The sequence below is a fragment of the Pogoniulus pusillus genome, chromosome 30 (genome assembly GCF_015220805.1).
Source record: "Pogoniulus pusillus isolate bPogPus1 chromosome 30, bPogPus1.pri, whole genome shotgun sequence".
Taxonomy (NCBI): domain Eukaryota; kingdom Metazoa; phylum Chordata; class Aves; order Piciformes; family Lybiidae; genus Pogoniulus; species Pogoniulus pusillus.
In genome coordinates this window covers 1,336,147-1,354,954 of record NC_087293.1, presented here as the reverse complement: position 1 = coordinate 1,354,954, position 18,808 = coordinate 1,336,147, and the positions used below count along the sequence as shown (strand labels likewise).

At 62.4% G+C, this 18,808-nt stretch overlaps 1 protein-coding gene across 4 annotated transcripts in view; it reads left to right on the top strand.

The window, feature by feature from the left end:
- MORC2 (MORC family CW-type zinc finger 2) overlaps window positions 1-18,808 on the top strand; it is a 60,233-nt gene that overhangs the window by 37,685 nt on the left and 3,740 nt on the right. For 3 of the 4 annotated variants that reach the window (XM_064168808.1, XM_064168811.1, XM_064168812.1), the window contains 15 exons: window positions 780-859; window positions 2,175-2,257; window positions 3,774-3,859; window positions 4,929-5,069; window positions 6,554-6,708; window positions 7,797-7,925; window positions 9,736-9,841; window positions 12,114-12,246; window positions 12,586-12,660; window positions 12,767-13,210; window positions 14,966-15,109; window positions 15,202-15,256; window positions 16,445-16,586; window positions 17,391-17,582; window positions 17,666-17,759. In XM_064168808.1, coding sequence (XP_064024878.1) covers window positions 780-859; window positions 2,175-2,257; window positions 3,774-3,859; window positions 4,929-5,069; window positions 6,554-6,708; window positions 7,797-7,925; window positions 9,736-9,841; window positions 12,114-12,246; window positions 12,586-12,660; window positions 12,767-13,210; window positions 14,966-15,109; window positions 15,202-15,256; window positions 16,445-16,586; window positions 17,391-17,582; window positions 17,666-17,759 — 2,059 coding nt within the window. The remainder of the gene's footprint in view (window positions 1-779; window positions 860-2,174; window positions 2,258-3,773; window positions 3,860-4,928; window positions 5,070-6,553; window positions 6,709-7,796; window positions 7,926-9,735; window positions 9,842-12,113; window positions 12,247-12,585; window positions 12,661-12,766; window positions 13,211-14,965; window positions 15,110-15,201; window positions 15,257-16,444; window positions 16,587-17,390; window positions 17,583-17,665; window positions 17,760-18,808) is intronic. The other variant, XM_064168810.1, reaches the window with a different exon arrangement.

Below are 18,808 nucleotides of genomic sequence, written 5' to 3'. Positions count from 1 at the left end.
ATCGTTGTTGTCTTTTCACAAGCAGTGATCTAATTTCTCTCATTGGAGTATTCCAGTTAGCCTCAAAGCAGCACACACAGCAGGGCAGGGCTGGGAGGGAGCTCAGAGAGCAGCCAGCCCAGGCCCTGCCAGGGCAGGGCACCCAGGGCAGGGCACACACAGCACAGCCAGGGGGGCTTGGCAAGGCTCCAGAGCAGGAGACTCCACAGCCTCTCTGGGCAGCCTGCTCCAGGCTCCAGCACCCTCCCAGGGACAAAGCTTCCCCTCTTCTTGCCCTGGCACCTCCTCTGCTCCAGCTGGCACCTAGTGCCCCTTCTGCTGCCCTTGGCCACCCCTGGGCACAGCCTGCCTGCAGCCTGCCCACACTGCCCTGCACATCTGTGGCACAGCACTGAGGGCAGCCCTCAGGCTGCTCTGCTGCCAGCTGCCAGCTGCCAGCCCCAGCTGCCTCAGCCTGGCCCCACAGGAGCTGTTCAGTGCCTGCAGCAGCTTGGGGGCTCTGGGCTGGGCTCTCTGCAGCACCTCCTGAGCTCCTTCTGCAGCTGAGGGGCCCAGAGCTGGGCACCAGATTGCAGCTGTGGCCTGAGCAGGGCAGAGCAGAGGGGCAGGAGAACCTCTCTGATCTGCTCCCCACAGCCCTTCTGACCCACCCCAGGATGCCTTTGGCCTTCTTGGCTACAATGGCCAAGTAGAGTGGTACAGGAGACCTTAGTCTCTCCTCCAGTGATCAGAGCTTGGTTTGACCTTAGTTCTGAGTTGGCTGATTTTGGTCCCCACAGGATGTACAAATACACTTCCAAACGCTTCAAGACCCGTGCGGAGCAGGAGGTGAAGAAGGCAGAGCACATGGCCAGGATAGGTGAGTCTGAGCAGTGCCCATGGGCACTGATTTTGCTGCAGTGAAGGCTGGAGGAGGCTTCTGCCTTGCTGGGCATGAACTGAAGTTACTTCTGTGTGTGGTTGCTCAGGAAATCAGACCTTGTAGTGACTGCAGCTTCACAGCTGGCACAGGGCTGGGAGGGACCTCTGAGGGCATCCTGCCCACCCCTGCAGGCAGCAGGGACAGCTGCAGCCAGGGCAGGCTGCACAGGGACACAGCAAGGCTGAGCTTGGATGGCTGCAGGGATGGGGCCTCAAGCACAGCCCTGGGCAGCCTGGGCCAGGCTCTCCACACCCTCCCTGGGCACAGCTCCCTCCTGGTGCCCAACCTACCTCTGCCCTGCTCCACTGCCAACCCACTGCCCTGGGCCTGTGCCCACAGCCCCTTCTGAGCAGTCCCTCCCCAGCCTGCCTGCAGCTCCCCTGCAGCTCCTGCAGTGCAGCTCTGAGCTCTGCCTGCAGCCTTCTCCTCTGCAGGCTGCACAGCCCCAACTCTGCCAGCCTGTGCCCACAGCAGAGCTGCTCCAGCCTCTGAGCATCTCTGTGGCCTCCTCTGGCCCCTCTGCAGCAGCTCCAGCTCCTTGTGCTGTGCTCCCAGAGCTGGAGGCAGTGCTGCAGGGGAGGGCTGAGCAGAGCAGATTGGAGGGGCAGAATCCCCTCCCTGTGCTGCTGCTCTCCCTGCTCTGGCTGCAGCCAGCACACAGCTGGCTCTGGGCTGCAGCCACCAGTGCTGGCCCTGGGCACTCTGCCACCAACTGACATCCCCAGGGCCTTCTCCTGCAGACTGCTCTCACCCACTCCTCACCCAGCCTGGAGCTTCAGGGCCTTGCCCTTGGCCTGGTTGAACATCACAAGGTTGGCTTGGGCACAGCTGTCCAAGTCCCTCTGCATGGCATCCTCACCCTCCACACATCAACCTCCATGCCCTTGGAGGTCTGATCCAACTGAACCAACTCTCCAGTGCCCCATCCTGACTCCTGAGCCTACCTGTCCAAGTCCCTCTGCATGGCATCCTCACCCTCCACACTGAACCAACTCTCTTATGCCCCATCCTGACTCCAGAGCCTACCTGTGGAGGCTGCCTGAGGGAGGAGGGAGCCCTTTTTGCCTTCTCCTGCAGGCTGCTCTGGGCTGCTGCTCACCCAGCCTGGCTTTGTGCCCTTTCCTGTTACTTTTGTGCCCATGTCCATGCCAGCCCAGCCAAGGCTCTCTGGCACTGAGTTTCCTGCAGGGGCTGACTGGGGAGGTGCTGCTTGTGCCAAGAGGCTGCCCTGACCCTTGCCCTTGTGTTGCAGCTGAGGAGAAGGCTCGGGAGGCAGAGAGCAGTGCCCGTGCCATGGAGCTGCGCCTGGGAGGGGACCTCACTCGTGACTCCAGGGTGAGCCTTCTGCGTGGGCATCTCTGAGGTGCTGTGGGATGGGTCACAGAGCTGGGTGTGGGCATGGCTGGGTGTGGGGCATGGCTGGGTGTGGGCGCCACTGGGTGTGGGCGCCGCTGGGTGTGGGTCAGAGCGCTGGGTGTGGGGCATTGCTGGGTGTGGGGCATTGCTGGGTGCGGGCACTGCTGGGTGTGGGGCACTGCTGGGTGTGGGCACTGCTGGGTGTGGGCACTGCTGGGTGCGGGCACTGCTGGGTGTGGGGCACTGCTGGGTGTGGGCACTGCTGGGTGTGGGCACTGCTGGGTGTGGGGCACGGCTGGGTGTGGGGCACTGCTGGGTGTGGGGCACTGCTGGGTGTGGGCACTGCTGGGTGTGGGCACGGCTGGGTGTGGGGCACGGCTGGGTGTGGGCACGGCTGGGTGTGGGCACTGCTGGGTGTGGGCACTGCTGGGTGTGGGGTGCTGCTGGGTTTGGAGCACTGCTGGGGTCAGGGCACCATTGGCTGTGGGGCACTGCTGGGTTTGGGGCACTGCTGGTGTCAGGGCATCACTGGCTGTGGGGCGCTGCTGGGTTTGGAGCACTGCTGGTGTCAGGGCACCATTGGCTGTGGGGCACTGCTGGGTTTGGGGCACTGCTGGGGTCAGGGCACCACTGGCTGTGGGGCACTGCTGGGTTTGGGGCACCACTGGCTTTGGGAAGTGTCCCAGCCTAGGGCCCATGAGCCAGCAGAGGCTGGAGGACACAAAGGACATTTGCTCCACTGAGGGAGGGCAAATGAAGATCATAGAAGCACAGAATGGGTTAGGTCGGAAGGGAGCTCAAAGCTCAGCCAGTGCCAACCCCCTGCCAGTGGCAGGGACACCTCCCACTAGAACAGGTCTCTCAAGGCCTCATCCAGCCTGGTCCTGAACACCTCCAGGGAGGTTGTGGAGCACAGAAGCACAGAATGTAGCTGCTTCTGGGCTGCTGCCTTGCCCCTTCTGGGCTGCTGCCTTGCCCCTTCTGGGCTGCTGCCTTGCCCCTTCTCGGCTGCTCCCTTTCTGTCTCAGCTGTTCCCCTCCCCCTCGGCCGTTCCCCTCTCTGGCTGTCCCCTCCCTTCCTTCCCAGCCAACTGAAGCATTTGGGCAGGCAGCACTGGAGCAGTTGCTGTTTGCTTCCTCCCCTTGGGGCCGTGGCTCTAGCTGGAGGCAAGGCTGAACCTCAGCCTGCTGCTGAATGGGAGGAGAGCTTGCAGGGGCACCAGGTGGGTCAGCAGCTACAGCCCTGAGCTTCCTGTTGGCATCTAATGCAATGAGGACCCAGGTACCCACACTGCCTTCTGAGCAGCCCAGCAGCAAGTGCTGCCCTGTGGGTAAAGGCTGCTGCTCATCACCCTCCTCCATGCCTGAGTTCTTCATGTTTAAATCATGTTGAGGTGTCCTTGGAGGGGGAGAGCCAAGGCAGAGGAGTGAGTTCGTGCTGGGTGTGCCAGTTTGTGCTGGGTGTGCCAGCAGCCCTGTGTGTGTGCCCCCTGCAGGCGGCGCTGCGCCAGGCCCAGAACGCAGCCATAACCCTGCGCCGGCAGGCCGAGGTCAAGAGGAGCATCAAGGAGGCCAAGCAGCGGTGAGTGGAGGAGCTGCAGAGCCCTCGTGGGCAAAACCAGGGCATGCACTGCACCCCCAGCAGGTCTGCTGATGGCTCCAGGCTGTGTGGTGCAGGGCACTCACTTGAGGGCAGGGCTGGCAGCCAGAAGGCTCTGGGCAGGCCTGAGCAGTGGCCAGTGCCAGCTGCAGGAGGGGCAGCAAGTCTCAGGGCAAGGTCCCAGCTGGCTCGGGCCAAGGCCAGACAGAGATCCAGGCTGGGTGCAGAGAGGGCTGAGAGCAGCCCTGAAGAAAAAGCCTTGGGGGTGCTGGGTGCTGAGCAGCTGCCCAGGAGCCAGCAGTGCCCTCCTGCTGCCCAGCAGGCAGCTGTGTGCTGGCTGCAGGCAGAGCAGTGTGGGCAGCAGGGCAGGAGAGGGCATTGTGTCCCTTGGCTCTGCTCAGAGCTCACCTCGAGTGCTGCCTCCAGTGCTGCTGTGCCCAGCAGGAGGAGGCCACAGAGCTGTGGAGTGAGGGCAGAGGAGGCCACAGAGATGCTGGCAGGGCTGGAGCAGCTCTGCTGGGAGCACAGGCTGAGGGAGCTGGGGGGGTGCAGCCTGCAGGGCAGAAGGCTCCAGGGGCAGCTCAGAGCTGCTGCCAAGAGCTGAAGGGCTCCTGCAGGGAGGCTGCAGAGGGACTTGTGCTGAGGGGGTGTGAGGCAGGCCCAGGGCAATGGTTTGGAGCTGAGGCAGAGCAGGGGGAGAGTGGAGCTGAGGCAGAAGCTGTGCAGTGTGAGGCTGCTGAGCCTCTGGCATGGGCTGCCCAGGGAGGCTGTGGCTGCCTCCTGCCTGGGGGTGCTCAGGGCCAGGCTGGGTGAGGCCTGGAGCAGCTGAGTCTAGTTGAGAGGGTTGGAGCTGATGCTCTCTGAGGTGCAGCCTGAGCCATTCCCCCATCCCTGCTCAGCTGCAGCCAGGCCCAGCAGCTGCTTGGTAGCTTTCAGAGCGGCAGGCTGCAGGGCCCGTCCGAGCTGCTGCATTTCCATTGCCTCTGCCTGGCGCCAGCAGGCAGCTGCTGGCATTTTGCCCGTGCCTGAGGCTCTGTGGGTTGTGTTGCAGGGCACTGAAGGAGCCCAAAGAGCTGAACTTCATCTTTGGGGTGAACATCGAGCAGCGGCAGCTGGATGGGATGTTCATCTACAACTGCAGCCGCCTCATCAAGATGTACGAGAAGGTGGGCCCGCAGCTGGAGGGTGGCATGTGAGTCCTGCAGCTTCTCAGCTCTCCTCGCCTTCAGCCTTGCATGTTCCTTGGAGCCCAGGGCTCTGCAGAGCCCCCACAGGTGTGCAGAACCCTAAGGGCTGTGCAGAACCCAGAGGTGTGCAGTACCCAGGGCTGTGCTGAACCCTCAGGGATGTGCTGAACCCCCAGGGATGTGCAGTACTCAGAGGTGTGCAGAGCCCCCAGAGGTGTGCAGTACCCAGGGCTGTGCTGAACCCCCAGGGATGTGCTGAACCCCCAGGGATGTGCAGTACTCAGGAGTGTGCAGTACTCAGAGGTGTGCAGTACCCTAAGGGCTGTGCTGAACCCCCAGGGCTGTGCAGAACTGAGGGATGTGCAGTACCCCCCAGAGGTGTGCAGACCCCCCAGGGCCGTGCAGAACCCAGAGGTGTGCAAAATTACCCAGGGCTGTGTAGAACCCAGAGGTGTGCAGTACCCTAAGGGCTGTGCAGAACCCCCAGGGCTGTACAGAACCCTAAGGGCTATGGTGAACCCCCTGGGCTGTGCAGAACTGAGGGATGTGCAGAACCCCCAGAGGTGTGCAGAACTACCCAGGACTGTGCAGAACCCCCAGGGCTGTGCAGAATTGAGGGATGTGCAGAACCCCCAGAGGTGTGCAGAACTACCCAGAGGTGTGCAGAACCCCCAGAGGTGTGCAGAACTACCCAGGGCTGTGCAGAACCCAGGGATGTGCAGAACCCCCAGAGGTGTGCAGAACCCCCAGGGCTGTGCAGAACACAAAACAGGAGAGCAGCAGCACAGGGAGGGGATTCTGCCTCCCTGCTCTGCTCTGGCCACACCTGCAGCATTGCATCCAGTTCTGCTGCCCCCAGCACAAGGAGGAGTGGAGCTGTTAGAGAGGGTCCAGAAGAGGCCCTGAAGATGCTCAGAGGGCTGGAGCAGCTGTGCTGTGGGCACAGGCTGGCAGATTTGGGGCTGTGCAGCCTGCAGAAGAGGAGGTTCCAGGCAGACCTTCCAGTGCCTGAAGAGGCTCCAGGAGAACTGGGGAGGGACTTTGGACAAGGGCTGGAAGTGCCAGGATGGGGGACAATGGATTGGAGCTGGAGTAGGGCAGATTGAGAGTGGAGATGAGGAAGAGATTCTTGAGAATGCTGAGGCCCTGGCACAGGTTTCCCAGGGAGGTTGTGGAGCACAGAAGCACCCAATGTGATCTTTGATCACATTGGGTGCTTCTGTGCTCCACAACCTCCCTGAAGGTGTTCAAGGCCAGGTTGGATGAGTCCTTGAGCACCCTGGGTTAGTAGGAGGTGTGTTGGAGCTTGGCTGATCCTTCAGGTCCCATCCAACCCAACCCACTCTGTGAGTCTATGACATGGCAGCAGTGCTGCTGCAGCAGCAGAGAATGCTGAGCAGTGTCTGTGGTACCTCCTAGATCCAATATTACTCAGGATTCCTTTTCTGTCCACAGCCTGGTAGCTCAATGCTCTGTCTCCATCTTGCAGGGCATGTGGTGGAGTGGTTGGTGTGGTGGATGTGCCCTATTTGGTTCTGGAGCCAACCCATAATAAACAGGACTTTGCTGATGCCAAAGAGTATCGACACCTGCTGAAGGCCATGGGAGAGCATCTGGTGCAGTACTGGAAGGATGTTGCCATAGGTAATGGAGCTGCACAGCTGCCAGGGCTGGAGGGGGGAGCCTTGGTGGGGGGAAGGGCAGGCAGGGCTGCAGCTGGTTCCTGCACCTCCCAGTGCCCGAGGCTGTGGCTGAGTCTGTGCCACAGCAGCTCTGACCCTGCAGAACCTGTGGCTGGCAGATAAGGCTCCAGTGGGGGCAGGGCCAGCCCCAAGGGTCTGCCTTGTGTGGGTGAGTCCAGGCCAGAGCTGGGCTGCAGCTGCTAAGCCAAAGCTCATTCAAGGGCAGCAGCTCCCTGGGCAGGAGCTGCCGTAGCAGGAGCAGCATGGCCCAGTGCAGGATGAGCCTGACAAGGAGCAGTGCAAGTGCAGCAGTGACCTGCCCTGGGCTGTGGTGCCCACACAACACACCCCCACCCTCTGCTGAGTGCCCACTCTAGGTGCTGGAGCTCAGGGTCAGGGAGTGAAGGAACTCCAAGGACATGCTGTGGACATGGCATCCTGGGGGGCAGCAAGAGTCTGTGGGCAGCAGGGCTGGGGAGGTTCTGCTGCCCTCTGCCCTGCCCTGCTTGGACCACTCCTGCAGTGCTGTGCCCAGCTCTGGGCTGCCCAGTTCAAGACAGGAACCTGCTGGAGAGAGTCCAGTGCAGGCTGTGAGGATGCTGAAGGGCCTGGAGCAGCTCTGCCAGGGAGGAAGGCTGAGAGCCCTGGGGCTGCTCAGCCTGCAGAGGAGAAGGCTGAGAGGGGACCTGAGCAATGTCTGTCACTAGCTGAGGGCTGGGGGGCAGGGTGAAGGTGCCAGGCTCTGCCTGGGGGTGCCCAGGGCCAGCACAAGGCCCAAGAGGGCTAAGGTGGGAGCCAGGAAGTTGGAGGTGAGGCTGAGGAGAAAGTTGTTTGTTGTGAGGGTGCTGGAGCCTGGAGCAGGCTGCCCAGAGAGGCTGTGGAGTCTCCTGCTCTGGAGCCTTGCCAAGCCCCCCTGGCTGTGCTGTGTGTGCCCTGCCCTGGGTGCCCTGCTCTGGCTGCTCTCTGGAGCTCCCTCCCAGCTCGCAGCCTGTTGTGGGTGCCCTTTGTGGTGCTGGCTGCCTGCTGAGCAGAGCTGTGTCTGTCTCGCAGCCCAGAGGAGCATCGTCAAGTTCTGGGACGAGTTCGGGTACCTGTCTGCCAGCTGGAGCCAGCCGCCCTCGGGCGAGCTGCGCTACCGCCGGCGCCGCGCCATGGAGATCCCAACCACCATCCAGTGCGGTGAGTGCTGCCCGCCCCTGCCCGGCCCTGCCCAGCCCTGCCCGGCCCCGCCTGTGCCTGCCTCTGCCCGGCCCTGCCTGCCCCTGCCCCTGCCCGGCCCCGCCTGCCCCTGCCTGGCACCGCCTGGCCCCGGGGAACGGGCAGGGGGATCCTGCCTGCAGCTGGCAAGCAGGTGAGTGGGTAGATGTCAGAGGAGTGTTGCTGTCATTATCCCTCTCCAGGGCCTCTCCTCCCAGGGCTTCTTTTCTCTTAGGGCTCCTCTCCTCCAGGCCTTCTCTTCTTCTAGAGCTTCTGTAGTCTACCTGGACTTCAGCAAAGCCTTTGGCACTGTCTGCCACAAGCAGCTCCTGGCACAGCTGGCAGCTCCTGGCTTGGGCAGATCCACTCTAGAATTGATCAAGAACTGGCTGGAGGCAGGGCCTAGAGAGTGGTGGTGAATGGTGCCACATCCATCTGGCAGCTGGCACCAGTGCTGTGCCCCAGGGAGCAGTGCTGGGCACAGTCCTCTTCAATATCTTTGTTGATGATCTGGAGCAGGGGATTGAGTCCAGCAGCAGTGAGTTTGCAGCTGACACCAAGCTAGGAGCAGCTGTGGAGCTGTTGGAGGGTAGCAGAGCCCTGCAGAGGGACCTGGCCAGGCTGCATGGGTGGGCAGAGGCCAAGGGGATGAGACTGAAGAAGGCCAAGGGCAGGTTCTGCACTTTGGCCACAACAACCCCAAGCAGCACTGCAGGCTGGGGCCAGAGTGGCTGAGAGCAGCCAGGCAGAGAGGGCCCTGGGGATGCTGGCAGAGAGGAGCTGAAGCTGAGGCAGCAGTGCCCAGGTGGGCAGCAGAGCCAATGGCATCCTGGGCTGGCTCAGGAGCAGTGTGGGCAGCAGGACAAGGGAGGTTCTTCTGCCCCTGTGCTCAGCACTGCTCAGGCCACCCCTTGAGTGCTGTGTCCAGTTCTGGGCTCCTGCATTGCAGAGAGATGTTGAGGTGCTGGAAGGTGCCCAGAGCAGGGCAGCAAGGCTGGGGAGGGGCCTGGAGCACAGCCCTGTGAGGAGAGGCTGAGGGAGCTGGGGGGGTGCAGCCTGCAGCAGAGGAGGCTCAGGGTAGAGCTGATTGCTGCCTGCAGCTGCCTGCAGGGAGGCTGTAGCCAGGTGGGGTTGGGCTCTGCTGCCAGGCAGCCAGGGCCAGAAGAAGGGGACAGAGCCTCAAGCTGTGCCAGGGCAGGTCTAGGCTGGATGTTGTTAGGAAGTTGTTGGCAGAGAGAGTGATTGGCATTGGAATGGGCTGCCCAGGGAGGTGGTGGAGTGGCTGTGGCTGGAGGTGTTGCAGCCAATCCTGGCTGGGGCACTGAGTGCCATGGTCTGGTTAACTGCATAGAGCTGGGTGCTAGGCTGGGCTGGGTGAGCTTGGAGCTCTCTGCCAGCCTGCTTGATTCAAGAGGCAAAGAGGAAGAGTATGAAGTGTCACACTGGTGGAGGAGCACTGGTTTGGATAAGAAAACACAGAGCCCCCAAGAGCTCAGTTGCCTTGTGACAAGAGAATGCTTCATCCCCATCAGTCCATGCCAGGCTTTGTCTTCTGGATGCCTCACTCAGGGCCTGAGGTCTTCCTCCAGGCGTTTTGGGGGCATGCAGCAAGCACTGCCCCTGTTTGCCTGTCCCAGCTGGGTTCTTTGGCCTCTGTAGCTGGATGCACTGTGGGGGTTGGTGGATCCTGGGGTGTTAGATGGGCTTGGGAAGTGCTGTTGGGGAAAGAAACCCCAATGGTTTTGTAGCTGAGGCTGTGGATCTGTGACCTGCACACCTGTGTGTCTGCCAGATGTGTGTCTGAAGTGGAGAACTCTCCCGTTCCAGCTGAGCTCGGTGGAGAAGAGCTACCCTGACAGCTGGGTCTGCTCCATGAACCCTGACCCTCTGCAGGACAGGTAAGGGGCACTCTGTGCCAGGCCTTCCCTGCACCCTGCCTGCACAGGACTTCAGGCCTTAGTGCTGCTCACCTGCTCCTCAAGAGGAGCAACCAGGCTGTGGGGAAGGACCTCTCAAGCTGAGGCACAGGGCAGAGGGACTGCCCAGGCCCTGCTGGCCACACTGTTCCTGAGCCAGGCCAGGATGCCACTGGCCTCCTTGCCATGAGCTGGGCACACTGCTGGCTGCTGTTCAGCTGCTCATGCCTGCCTCATGGTGGGAGGTGCCCCTGCCCATGGCAGGGGGTTGGCACTGGGTGATCTCTAAGGTCCCTTCCAACCCAACCCCTTCTGTGAGCTCTCCTTAACACAACTCCCATGAGGAGCTGAGGGGGCTGGAGGGCCTCACTCCAAGGAGGACACTGAGGGGATGGAGCAGGTCCAGAGAGGAGCAACCAAGCTGGGGAAGGCTCTGGAGAGCAGGGCTGGGGAGGGGCAGCTGAGGCAGCTGGGGGGGTGCAGCCTGGAGCAGAGGAGCCTGAGGCAGAGCTCAGTGCTCTCTGCAGCTGCCTGAGAGGAGGCTGCAGCCAGCTGGGGCTGGGCTCTGCTCACAGGCACCAAGGCACAGGGCAAGAGGAAAGAGCCTGAGGCTGTGCCAGGGCAGGCTCAGGTTGGCTCTGAGGCAGAGTTTCTGCCCAGCAAGGGTGCCCAGCCCCTGCCCCAGGCTGCCCAGGCAGGTGGTGCAGTGCCCACCCCCGGAGGTGCCTCGGAGCTGTGGTGCTGAGGGCCGTGGGGCAGTGGCAGTGGCTCGGCAGCAGGGCTGGGAGCTGCTGGGGGTGCTTGGGCCTCTTGAGAGTGAGGGTGGTGAGACACTGGCACAGGTTGCCCAGGGAGGTTGTGGAGCACAGAAGCTCTGAATGTGATCAAAGATCACATTGGTGCCCATGCAGCACTTGTTGTGCCCCAGCCCTGCCAGGGCCTTGTTCCCAGGGCTGCTCTGCAGCAGTCACCTCCTGAGCTGCACTGCTGCAGTTTTTTCTCCCTGCCCAGCTGCAGGACTCTGCTCCTGTCCCTGCTGACCCTCACCAGGCTCTCTCTGCCCAGCTCTCAGCCTGTCCCACTCTCACTGCATGGCCTCACAGCCTCTCTGCCTCTGAGTGCGTGTGGAGGCCTCCTGGGCAACCTGTGCCAGTCTCTCCCCACCCTCACTCTCAAGAATCTCTCCCTCATCTCCACTCTCAGTCTGCTCTCCTCAGGCTCCAACCCATTGTCCCTCATCCTGCCACTCCCAGCCAAAAGTCCCTCCCCAGCTCTTCTGGAGCCCCTCGAGGTACTGGCAGACAGCTCTAAGATCTGCCTGGAGCCCTCTCCAGGCTGCACAGCCCCAACTCTGCCAGCCTGTGCCCACAGCAGAGCTGCTCCAGCCCTCTGAGCATCTCAGTGGCCTCCTCTGGCCCCTCCCCAGCAGTTGCACTCCCCCTTGTGCTGGAAGCCCCAGAACTGGAGGCAGTGCTGCAGGTGTGGTCTGAGCAGAGCAGAGTGTACTGAGTAGGACTTGAGAAGAGAGGAGGGAAGTTGTGCAAGTGCAGAGTGCAGAAAGCCATTCCCAGCTGTTCCTGAGCTTTGCTTAGCTGCTGAGCTCTGAACTGAGGGTTCTCAGTGCCAATGGTTTGGGTTTTCCCAACGCTGCTTTTGCTTCCTCGGTGCCTGTGTGGTTGGCAAGAGGAGAAGCAGTGGGTCTGGGAGTGGCTGCTGCAGGCAGGGAAGGCTTTGACTGCTGCTCTTAGGGCACTGAGCCATGGCTGTGTGCCTGAGTGCAGGTTCTGCTGTGTGTGCTCTGGGCTTGTGTCACAGGATCACACAGGACCACAGGCTCACAGATGTCAGGGGTTGGGAGGGACCCACAGAGCTCATCCAGTCCAACCCCTGCCAGAGCAGGACCACACAACCCAGCTCAGGGCACACAGGGACACATCCAGACAGGCCTGGAAAGGCTCCACAGGACACTCCACAGCCTCTCTGGGCAGCCTGTGTCAGGCTCTGGGACCCTTCCAGGCAAGAAGTTGCCCTTGTGCTGAGCTGCAACCTCCTGTGCTGCAGCTTCCATCCACTGCTGCTTGTCCTGTGCCAGGCAGCAGTGAGCAGAGCCTGTGCCCCCCTCCTGACCCCCAGCCCCAGAGAGTTACAGACATTGATCCAATCCCCTCTCAGCCTTCTCCTCTCCAGACTGGGCAGCCCCAGGGCCCTCAGCCTCTCCTCACCAGGCACTTGTCTTGCACTGCCTTCCTGCCAGGTGTGAGGCTGCAGAGCAGAAGCAGAAGGTCCCCCTGGGAACTCTGAAGAAAGATTTGAAGTCCCAGGAGGAGAAGCAGAAGCAGCTGTCAGAGAAGATCCGGCAGCAGCAGGAGAAGCTGGAAGCTCTGCAGGTGAGCCTGGAGGCCTCCAGCTAAGCACAGCAGGCCTGAGGGATCTCCTAGTGCCAGGTGGCTGATGCCAAGTCATGTCTGTGCTGCCAGCTGTGCTTGCAGGAGGTGGAGCTGCTTTAAATGGCACATCCCAAGCGTTTCAGCTGGCACTTAGCTGCCCGCTGGGGGGAGGGGAGCGGCTGCAGCCCTGGGCTGGAGGAGTCTCCCCTGCAGGGCACAGAGGGGACCTGCTTGGAGTCTGTTCCAGCTGGGAAGCTGTTTGCTGGCCTGGGCCGAGGCAGGCCTGGCAGCTGCCATTGCTGCCCTCTGCTGAGCTCTGGGTTGCTCTCTCTGGCACAGAGAACCAGCCCGGTGCAGTCCCAGGCTGAGCTGAGGAAGCTGCCCCTGGAGGTGCCCCCGCGGGCAGCAGGGCAGGTGAGTGGCTCAGTGCCAGGGGCTGTGCCCTCGGTGCCCCCTGGGCTGCCTGGGCGGCAGTGCAGCTCCTGCAGCCTCCTCTCTCTCTCTCTCTCTCTCCCCCCAGGGCTCTCCGTCCCAGAGCCGCCCCCAGCGGCCTCGCTCTCCGCCGCTGCCTGCCGTGCTCAGGAGCGCCCCCAGCAGGCCGCCCCCGGCCCCTGCCCTGCCCAAGGCCTCTGCCCAGCCGAGCAGGAGCTCTGCGGCTCGGCCCAGCCCCAGCGCTGCCGCCGGGGCCAGCCTGGCCTGCAGGGAGGAGGCCAGCACGGCCCGGGGCCAGCAGCAGGCAGTGCCAGCTGGGCAGTGCAGCAGCACTGCAGGGCCCCCGAGCGGCGCTGGCACTGCAGGGCCCCCGAGCGGCGCTGGCACTGCAGGGCCCCCGAGCGGCGCTGGCACTGCAGCCAAGGCAGCAGCTGGGCTCCTGCAGGGCCCCAGGGGCTCCCGGGAGGCAGCCACAGCAAAAGCTGCCAAGGAGCCAGCACCGAAGAAGTCTGCCCCTGCCAAATGCCTGCAGGTGAGACTCGAGGGGTGAAAGCTTCCCTGCTGCCCACGGGTGGCTGTGGGCTGGGAGGGACCCTCCAGGGGCACCTCAGCTGCAGGGACAGCTGCAGCCAGGGCAGGCTGCACAGGGACACAGCAAGGCTCAGCTTGGATGGCTGCAGGGATGGGGCCTCAAGCACAGCCCTGGGCAGCCTGGGCCAGGCTCTCCACACCCTCCCTGGCCACAACTCCCTCCTGGTGCCCAACCTCCCTCTGCCCTGCTCCACTGCCAAACCATTGCCCTGGGCCTGTGCCCACAGCCCCTTCTGAGCAGTCCCTCCCCAGCCTGCCTGCAGCTCCCCTGCAGCTCCTGCAGTGCAGCTCTGAGCTCTGCCTGCAGCCTTCTCCTGTGCAGACTGCACAGCCCCAACTCTGCCAGCCTGTGCCCACAGCAGAGCTGCTCCATCCTCTGAGCACCTTGGAGGCCTCCTCTGGAGCCTCTGCAGCAGGTTCAGGTCTCTCCTGTGCTGGGCTCCCAGAACTGCCCCCAGCCCTGCAGCTGAGCTCTCCCCAGAGCAGAGCAGAGCAGAGGGGCAGGAGCTCCTCTCTGCAGCTCTGCCCACACTGCTCTGGGTGCAGCCTAGGCTGCCCTTGGCCTCCTTTGCTGCCAGTTCCCACTGCTGGCTCCTGCCCAGCTTCTCCCCCACCAGCACCCCCAAGTCCTTCTCCTCAGGGCTGCTCTCCATCTCCTCACCCCCAGCCTGCACTGGTACTGAGGGCTGCCCTGACCCAAGGGCAGGACCTTGCACTTGTCCCTGTTACACCTCCTGAGGTGCTCCTCAGTCACCACTGCAGCCTGCCCAGATCTCTCTGGACAGCCTCATCCTGTCCTTCAGCCTTGCCAACCACAGCACTCAGCTTGGTGTCCTCTGCAGGCTCTGAGGGTTCCTCAGTGTCAGTTTGTGTGTCATTGATGCAGATAGTGAACCACTCTGGTCCCAGCCCAGACTCATGAGGGTCACCACTTGTCACTCTTCTGTCTTGCTGTGTTAGATGGGACTTGCACTGCAGTCCCTCTGCAGGACAAGACACCTTGGCCCTGGGGGTGCTGTGCCTCTCCACAGCCTCGTGAAGCCTTGTTTCACCTCTTTGCTGTTGGGGCAGGTTGCTTCCCTGGAGGAGGAGGGGAGTGCAGTGCTGGGTGAGTGTTTGCATCGTGGTGCAGCACCTGCTGAAACCTCCTGGAGGAGCTTATTGACTCGATTTGAACCCTGGGTCATGGATGGCTCAGGTTGGAAGAGAGCTCAGAGAGCATCTCCTGCAACCTCCTGCCATGGCAGGGACAGCTCTCAGCTGGGCTTGGCTGCTCCAGGCCTCACCCAGCCTGGCCTTGAGCACCCCCAGGCAGGAGGCAGCCACAGCCTCCCTGGGCAGCCCATGCCAGAGGCTCAGCAGCCTCACACTGCACAGCTTCTGCCTCAGCTCCACTCTCCCCCTGCTCTGCCTCAGCTCCAAACCATTGCCCTGGGCCTGCCTCACACCCCCTCAGCACAAGTCCCTCTGCAGCCTCCCTGCAGGAGCCCTTCAGCTCTTGGCAGCAGCTCTCAGCTGCCCCTGGAGCCTTCTGCCCTGCAGGCTGCACCCCCCCAGCTCCTTCAGCCTGTGCTCCCAGCAGAGAATGCTGAGAGGGTTTGGTCAGGTTTGGTTTGCCTTGGTTTGTGTTTCCTGTCCCTAAGCTGGAAGAAGGTTCTGGTTGGGACCATGACAAGAGCTTGTTTGCTTCCCACAGCCCTCGAGCACTCGGAAGAGGACCTGGACCACCACAGAGGATGAGACTGAGGAGGAAGAGAAGTACAGGAAGGAGAAGACAAAACGAGGCAAATTTTCAGCAATGAAAGAAGAGAGGAAGGACTCCAACGAGGTGGTGGTGGAGGTGAGAGTGCAGGGGCACCTCCAGCAGAAGCTGTCTGCCAAGTGTGGCTCTTCCTGGTGGGAAGCAGCTAACTGAGCTCTCTCTGCTCACAGCTGACAGACAGTGCTGGGGAAGAGGAGCTGGCAGAGCTGAAGAAGGCACAGAAAGGTGAGAAGTGAAGCCTCTGACTGCAGAACCAACTCACGCTTCAATTCCATCCCACTAAGGTGCTGTGCAGTGCTGTCGGTGCTGTGCAGTGCTGTCGATGCTGTGCGGCACTGAGCACCTGTGCCGTGCAGTGCTGTCAGTGCCATGCAGTGCTGAGCGCCTGTGCCGTGTGATGCTGTCTGTGCTGTGCAGTTCTGAGCGCCTGTGCCGTGCAGTGCTGTCGGTGCTGTGCGGCACTGAGTGCCTGTGCAGTGCTGTCTGTGCCATGCAGTGCTGTCGTCGCTGTGCGGCACTGCTGGTGCTGTGAAGCGCTGGGTGCCTGTGCCATGCAGCACTGTCGGTGCGGTGCAGTGCTGTCTATGCCGTGCAGTTCTGAGCTCCTGTGCTGTGCGGCGCTGCCGGTGCTGTGCGGCGCTGAGCACCTGTGCTGTCTGTGCCATGCAGTGCTGTCGTCGCTGTGCGGCTCTGCCGGTGCTGTGCGGCGCTGAGCACCTGTGCTGTCTGTGCCATGCAGTGCTGTCGTCGCTGTGCGGCACTGCTGGTGCTGTGCAGCGCTGAGCGCCTGCGTGGTGCAGCGCAGTCTGTGCGGTGCAGTGCTGTCTGTGCCATGCACTGCTGTTGGTGCCATGCAGTGCTGTCAGCACCGTGCAGTGCTGCCAATGCTGTGTGGCGCTGAGCACCTGTGCTGTGCAGTGCTGTCAGCACTGTGCGGTGCTGCTGGTGCCGAGCAGTGCTGAGTGCCTGTGCTGTGCAGTGCTGTCAGCACCGTGCAGCGCTGTCGGTGCCGAGCAGTGCTGAGCGCCTGTGCTGTGCAGTGCTGTCAGCACCGTGCAGCGCTGTCGGTGCCGAGCAGTGCTGAGCGCCTGTGCTGTGCAGTGCTGTCAGCACCGTGCAGCGCTGCAGGTGCCGAACAGTGCTGAGCGCCTGTGCTGTGCAGTGCTGTCAGCACCGAGTGGCGCTGCCGGTGCCGAGCAGTGCTGAGCGCCTGTGCTGTGCAGTGCTGTCAGCACCATGCAGTGCTGCCGGTGCCGAGCAGTGCTGAGTGCCTGTGCTGTGCAGTGCTGTCAGCACCGAGTGGCGCTGCCGGTGCCGAGCAGTGCTGAGCGCCTGTGCTGTGCAGTGCTGTCAGCACCATGCAGTGCTGCTGGTGCCGAGCAGTGCTGAGCCCTGTGCCGTTGTGCCTTGCAGACAAGGGGCTGCCGGTGGAGGTGCGAGTGAACAAGGCCTGGTTCACAGGCCGCGTCGCGGCGGTGCAGCTGGGCCGGCAGGCAGTGCGCTGGAAGGTCAAGTTCGACTACGTCCCCACCGACACCACCCCCAGGGACCGCTGGTAACGAGGAGCTGCTGCAGACAAGGGGTTGCTGTCCCCTCAGGCAGCGGCTGTGTGGGTGTGCCCAGGGCTGTCCAGCTCCACAAGGGCTGAAAAACGTCTCCAGCAGGGCTGGGGAGGTTCTGCTGCCCTCTGCCCTGCCCTGCTTGGACCACAGCTGCAGTGCTGTGCCCAGCTCTGGGCTGCCCAGTTCAAGACAGGAACCTGCTGGAGAGAGGCCAACAGAGGCTGTGAGGATGCTGAAGGGCCTGGAGCAGCTCTGCCAGGGAGGAAGGCTGAGAGCCCTGGGGCTGCTTAGCCTGCAGAGGAGAAGGCTGAGAGGGGACCTGAGCAATGTCTGTCACTAGCTGAGGGCTGGGGGGCAGGATGAAGGTGCCAGGCTCTGCCTGGGGGTGCCCAGGGCCAGCACAAGGCCCAAGAGGGCTAAGGTGGGAGCCAGGAAGTTGGAGGTGAGGCTGAGGAGAAAGTTGTTTGTTGTGAGGGTGCTGGAGCCTGGAGCAGGCTGCCCAGAGAGGCTGTGGAGTCTCCTGCTCTGGAGCCTTGCCAAGCCCCCCTGGCTGTGCTGTGTGTGCCCTGCCCTGGGTGCCCTGCTCTGGCAGGGCTGGGGCTGGCTGCTCTCTGAGCTCCCTCCCAGCCCTGCCCTGGAATTCTGTGCTCCTGGGACTCCATACGTGGCTTTGTTGGGATGTTCCTGTGGTGGCAGCTGTGGTCTCCTCCAGAGAGGGGCAGCTGAGTACAGGCTCTGTGCCAGCGTTCCAGATGTGGTGGGTGCAGAGATCTGACTGAGCTGTGCTTGCTCCTCAGGGTGGAGAAGGGCAGTGAGGACGTGAGGCTGATGAAGCCTCCCTCCCCTGAGTATCAGGCTCCAGACACGCAGCAGCAGGAGGAGGTGGTTGTGGCCGAACCTTCCGCCTCGGACTGTGTCAGGATCGAGCCAGACACCACCGGGCCCAGCAGCAGCCAAGAGACTGTGGACTTGTTGGTGCAGATCCTCCGGTGGGTGCTCTGCAGCCCCTGGCAGCTGCTGCAGTCTGCTCCCTGTGCCCTCTCAAACTGCAGCTCTCTTCTGCCCTGCACAGGAACTGCTTGCGCTACTTCTTGCCGCCGAACTTCCCCATCTCCAAGAAGGAGCTGAGTTCCATGAGCTCAGAAGGGCTCTTGGCATTCCCCTTGGTGAGTTCACTACTGGGAAAGGCAGTGTGGGGGTTTTGCCCACCCCACCCCAAACCTTCCCTCCTTAGGCCATCCTGCTGGTGCAGCATCTCGCTCTTGAAAGGCTGCTTTGAGTCTGGAGACCCCTGGAAGCCTGCCTGGGGCCTTCGGGCACTGCTGCCTGAGGAGGTTTTCAGTCACTCCCCAGCTGCTGCCTGCTTCTGCCCTAAAACTACTCCCGGCCTGAGAGCTGACTCCTCCCAGCCTCTGACCTAACTCCTCTCAGTCTCAGACCTAACTCCTCCTGGCCTCTAACCTAACTCCTCCTGGCCTGAGACCTCACTCCTCCCATCCTCTGACCTCACTCCTCCCATCCTCTGGCCTAACTCCTCCCATCCTCTGACCTAACTCCTCCCATCCTCTGACCTAACTGCTCCCATCCTCTGGCCTAACTCCTCCCATCCTCTGGCCTGACTCCTCCCATCCTCTGGCCTAACTCCTCCCATCCTCTGACCTGACTCCTCCCATCCTCTGACCTGACTCCTCCCATCCTCTGACCTGACTCCTCCCATCCTCTCACCTAACTGCTCCCATCCTCTGACCTCACTCCTCCCGGCCTCTCACCTGACTCCTCCCGGCCTCTCACCTCACTGCTTCTGGCCTGAGACCTCACTCCTCCCAGCCTCTAACCTAACACCTCCTAGCTTCCTCCTCCCCTCCTCCTCTCCCCCAGTCCCAGCCCCTCCTGGCCCTCACTTGCTGTCCGTTGCTGTTCAGCTCTTAGGAGGAGAGGCTGGGGGGAGCAGGGCAGCAGGAGGCTGCAGCACATTCTCTGGGTTGCTCCAGGTCTTACAAACCCAAACTTACCTGGAGGCAACCTTCAAAACAGCAGAGAGCAGCAACTGCAGCCCCCCTGGGGCTGCTCTGGCAGGGCAGACTTGGCTGCCTCCCAGCCAGATGGACACCCTGAGGCTTCTGCTGTGGCCTCCTTGTGTTGAAGGGAACAGATAGAAGTGAGCCTGCAGCAGTTACCTGCATGCTGGTGTTAGGAGGTCCAGTGCAGGCTGAAA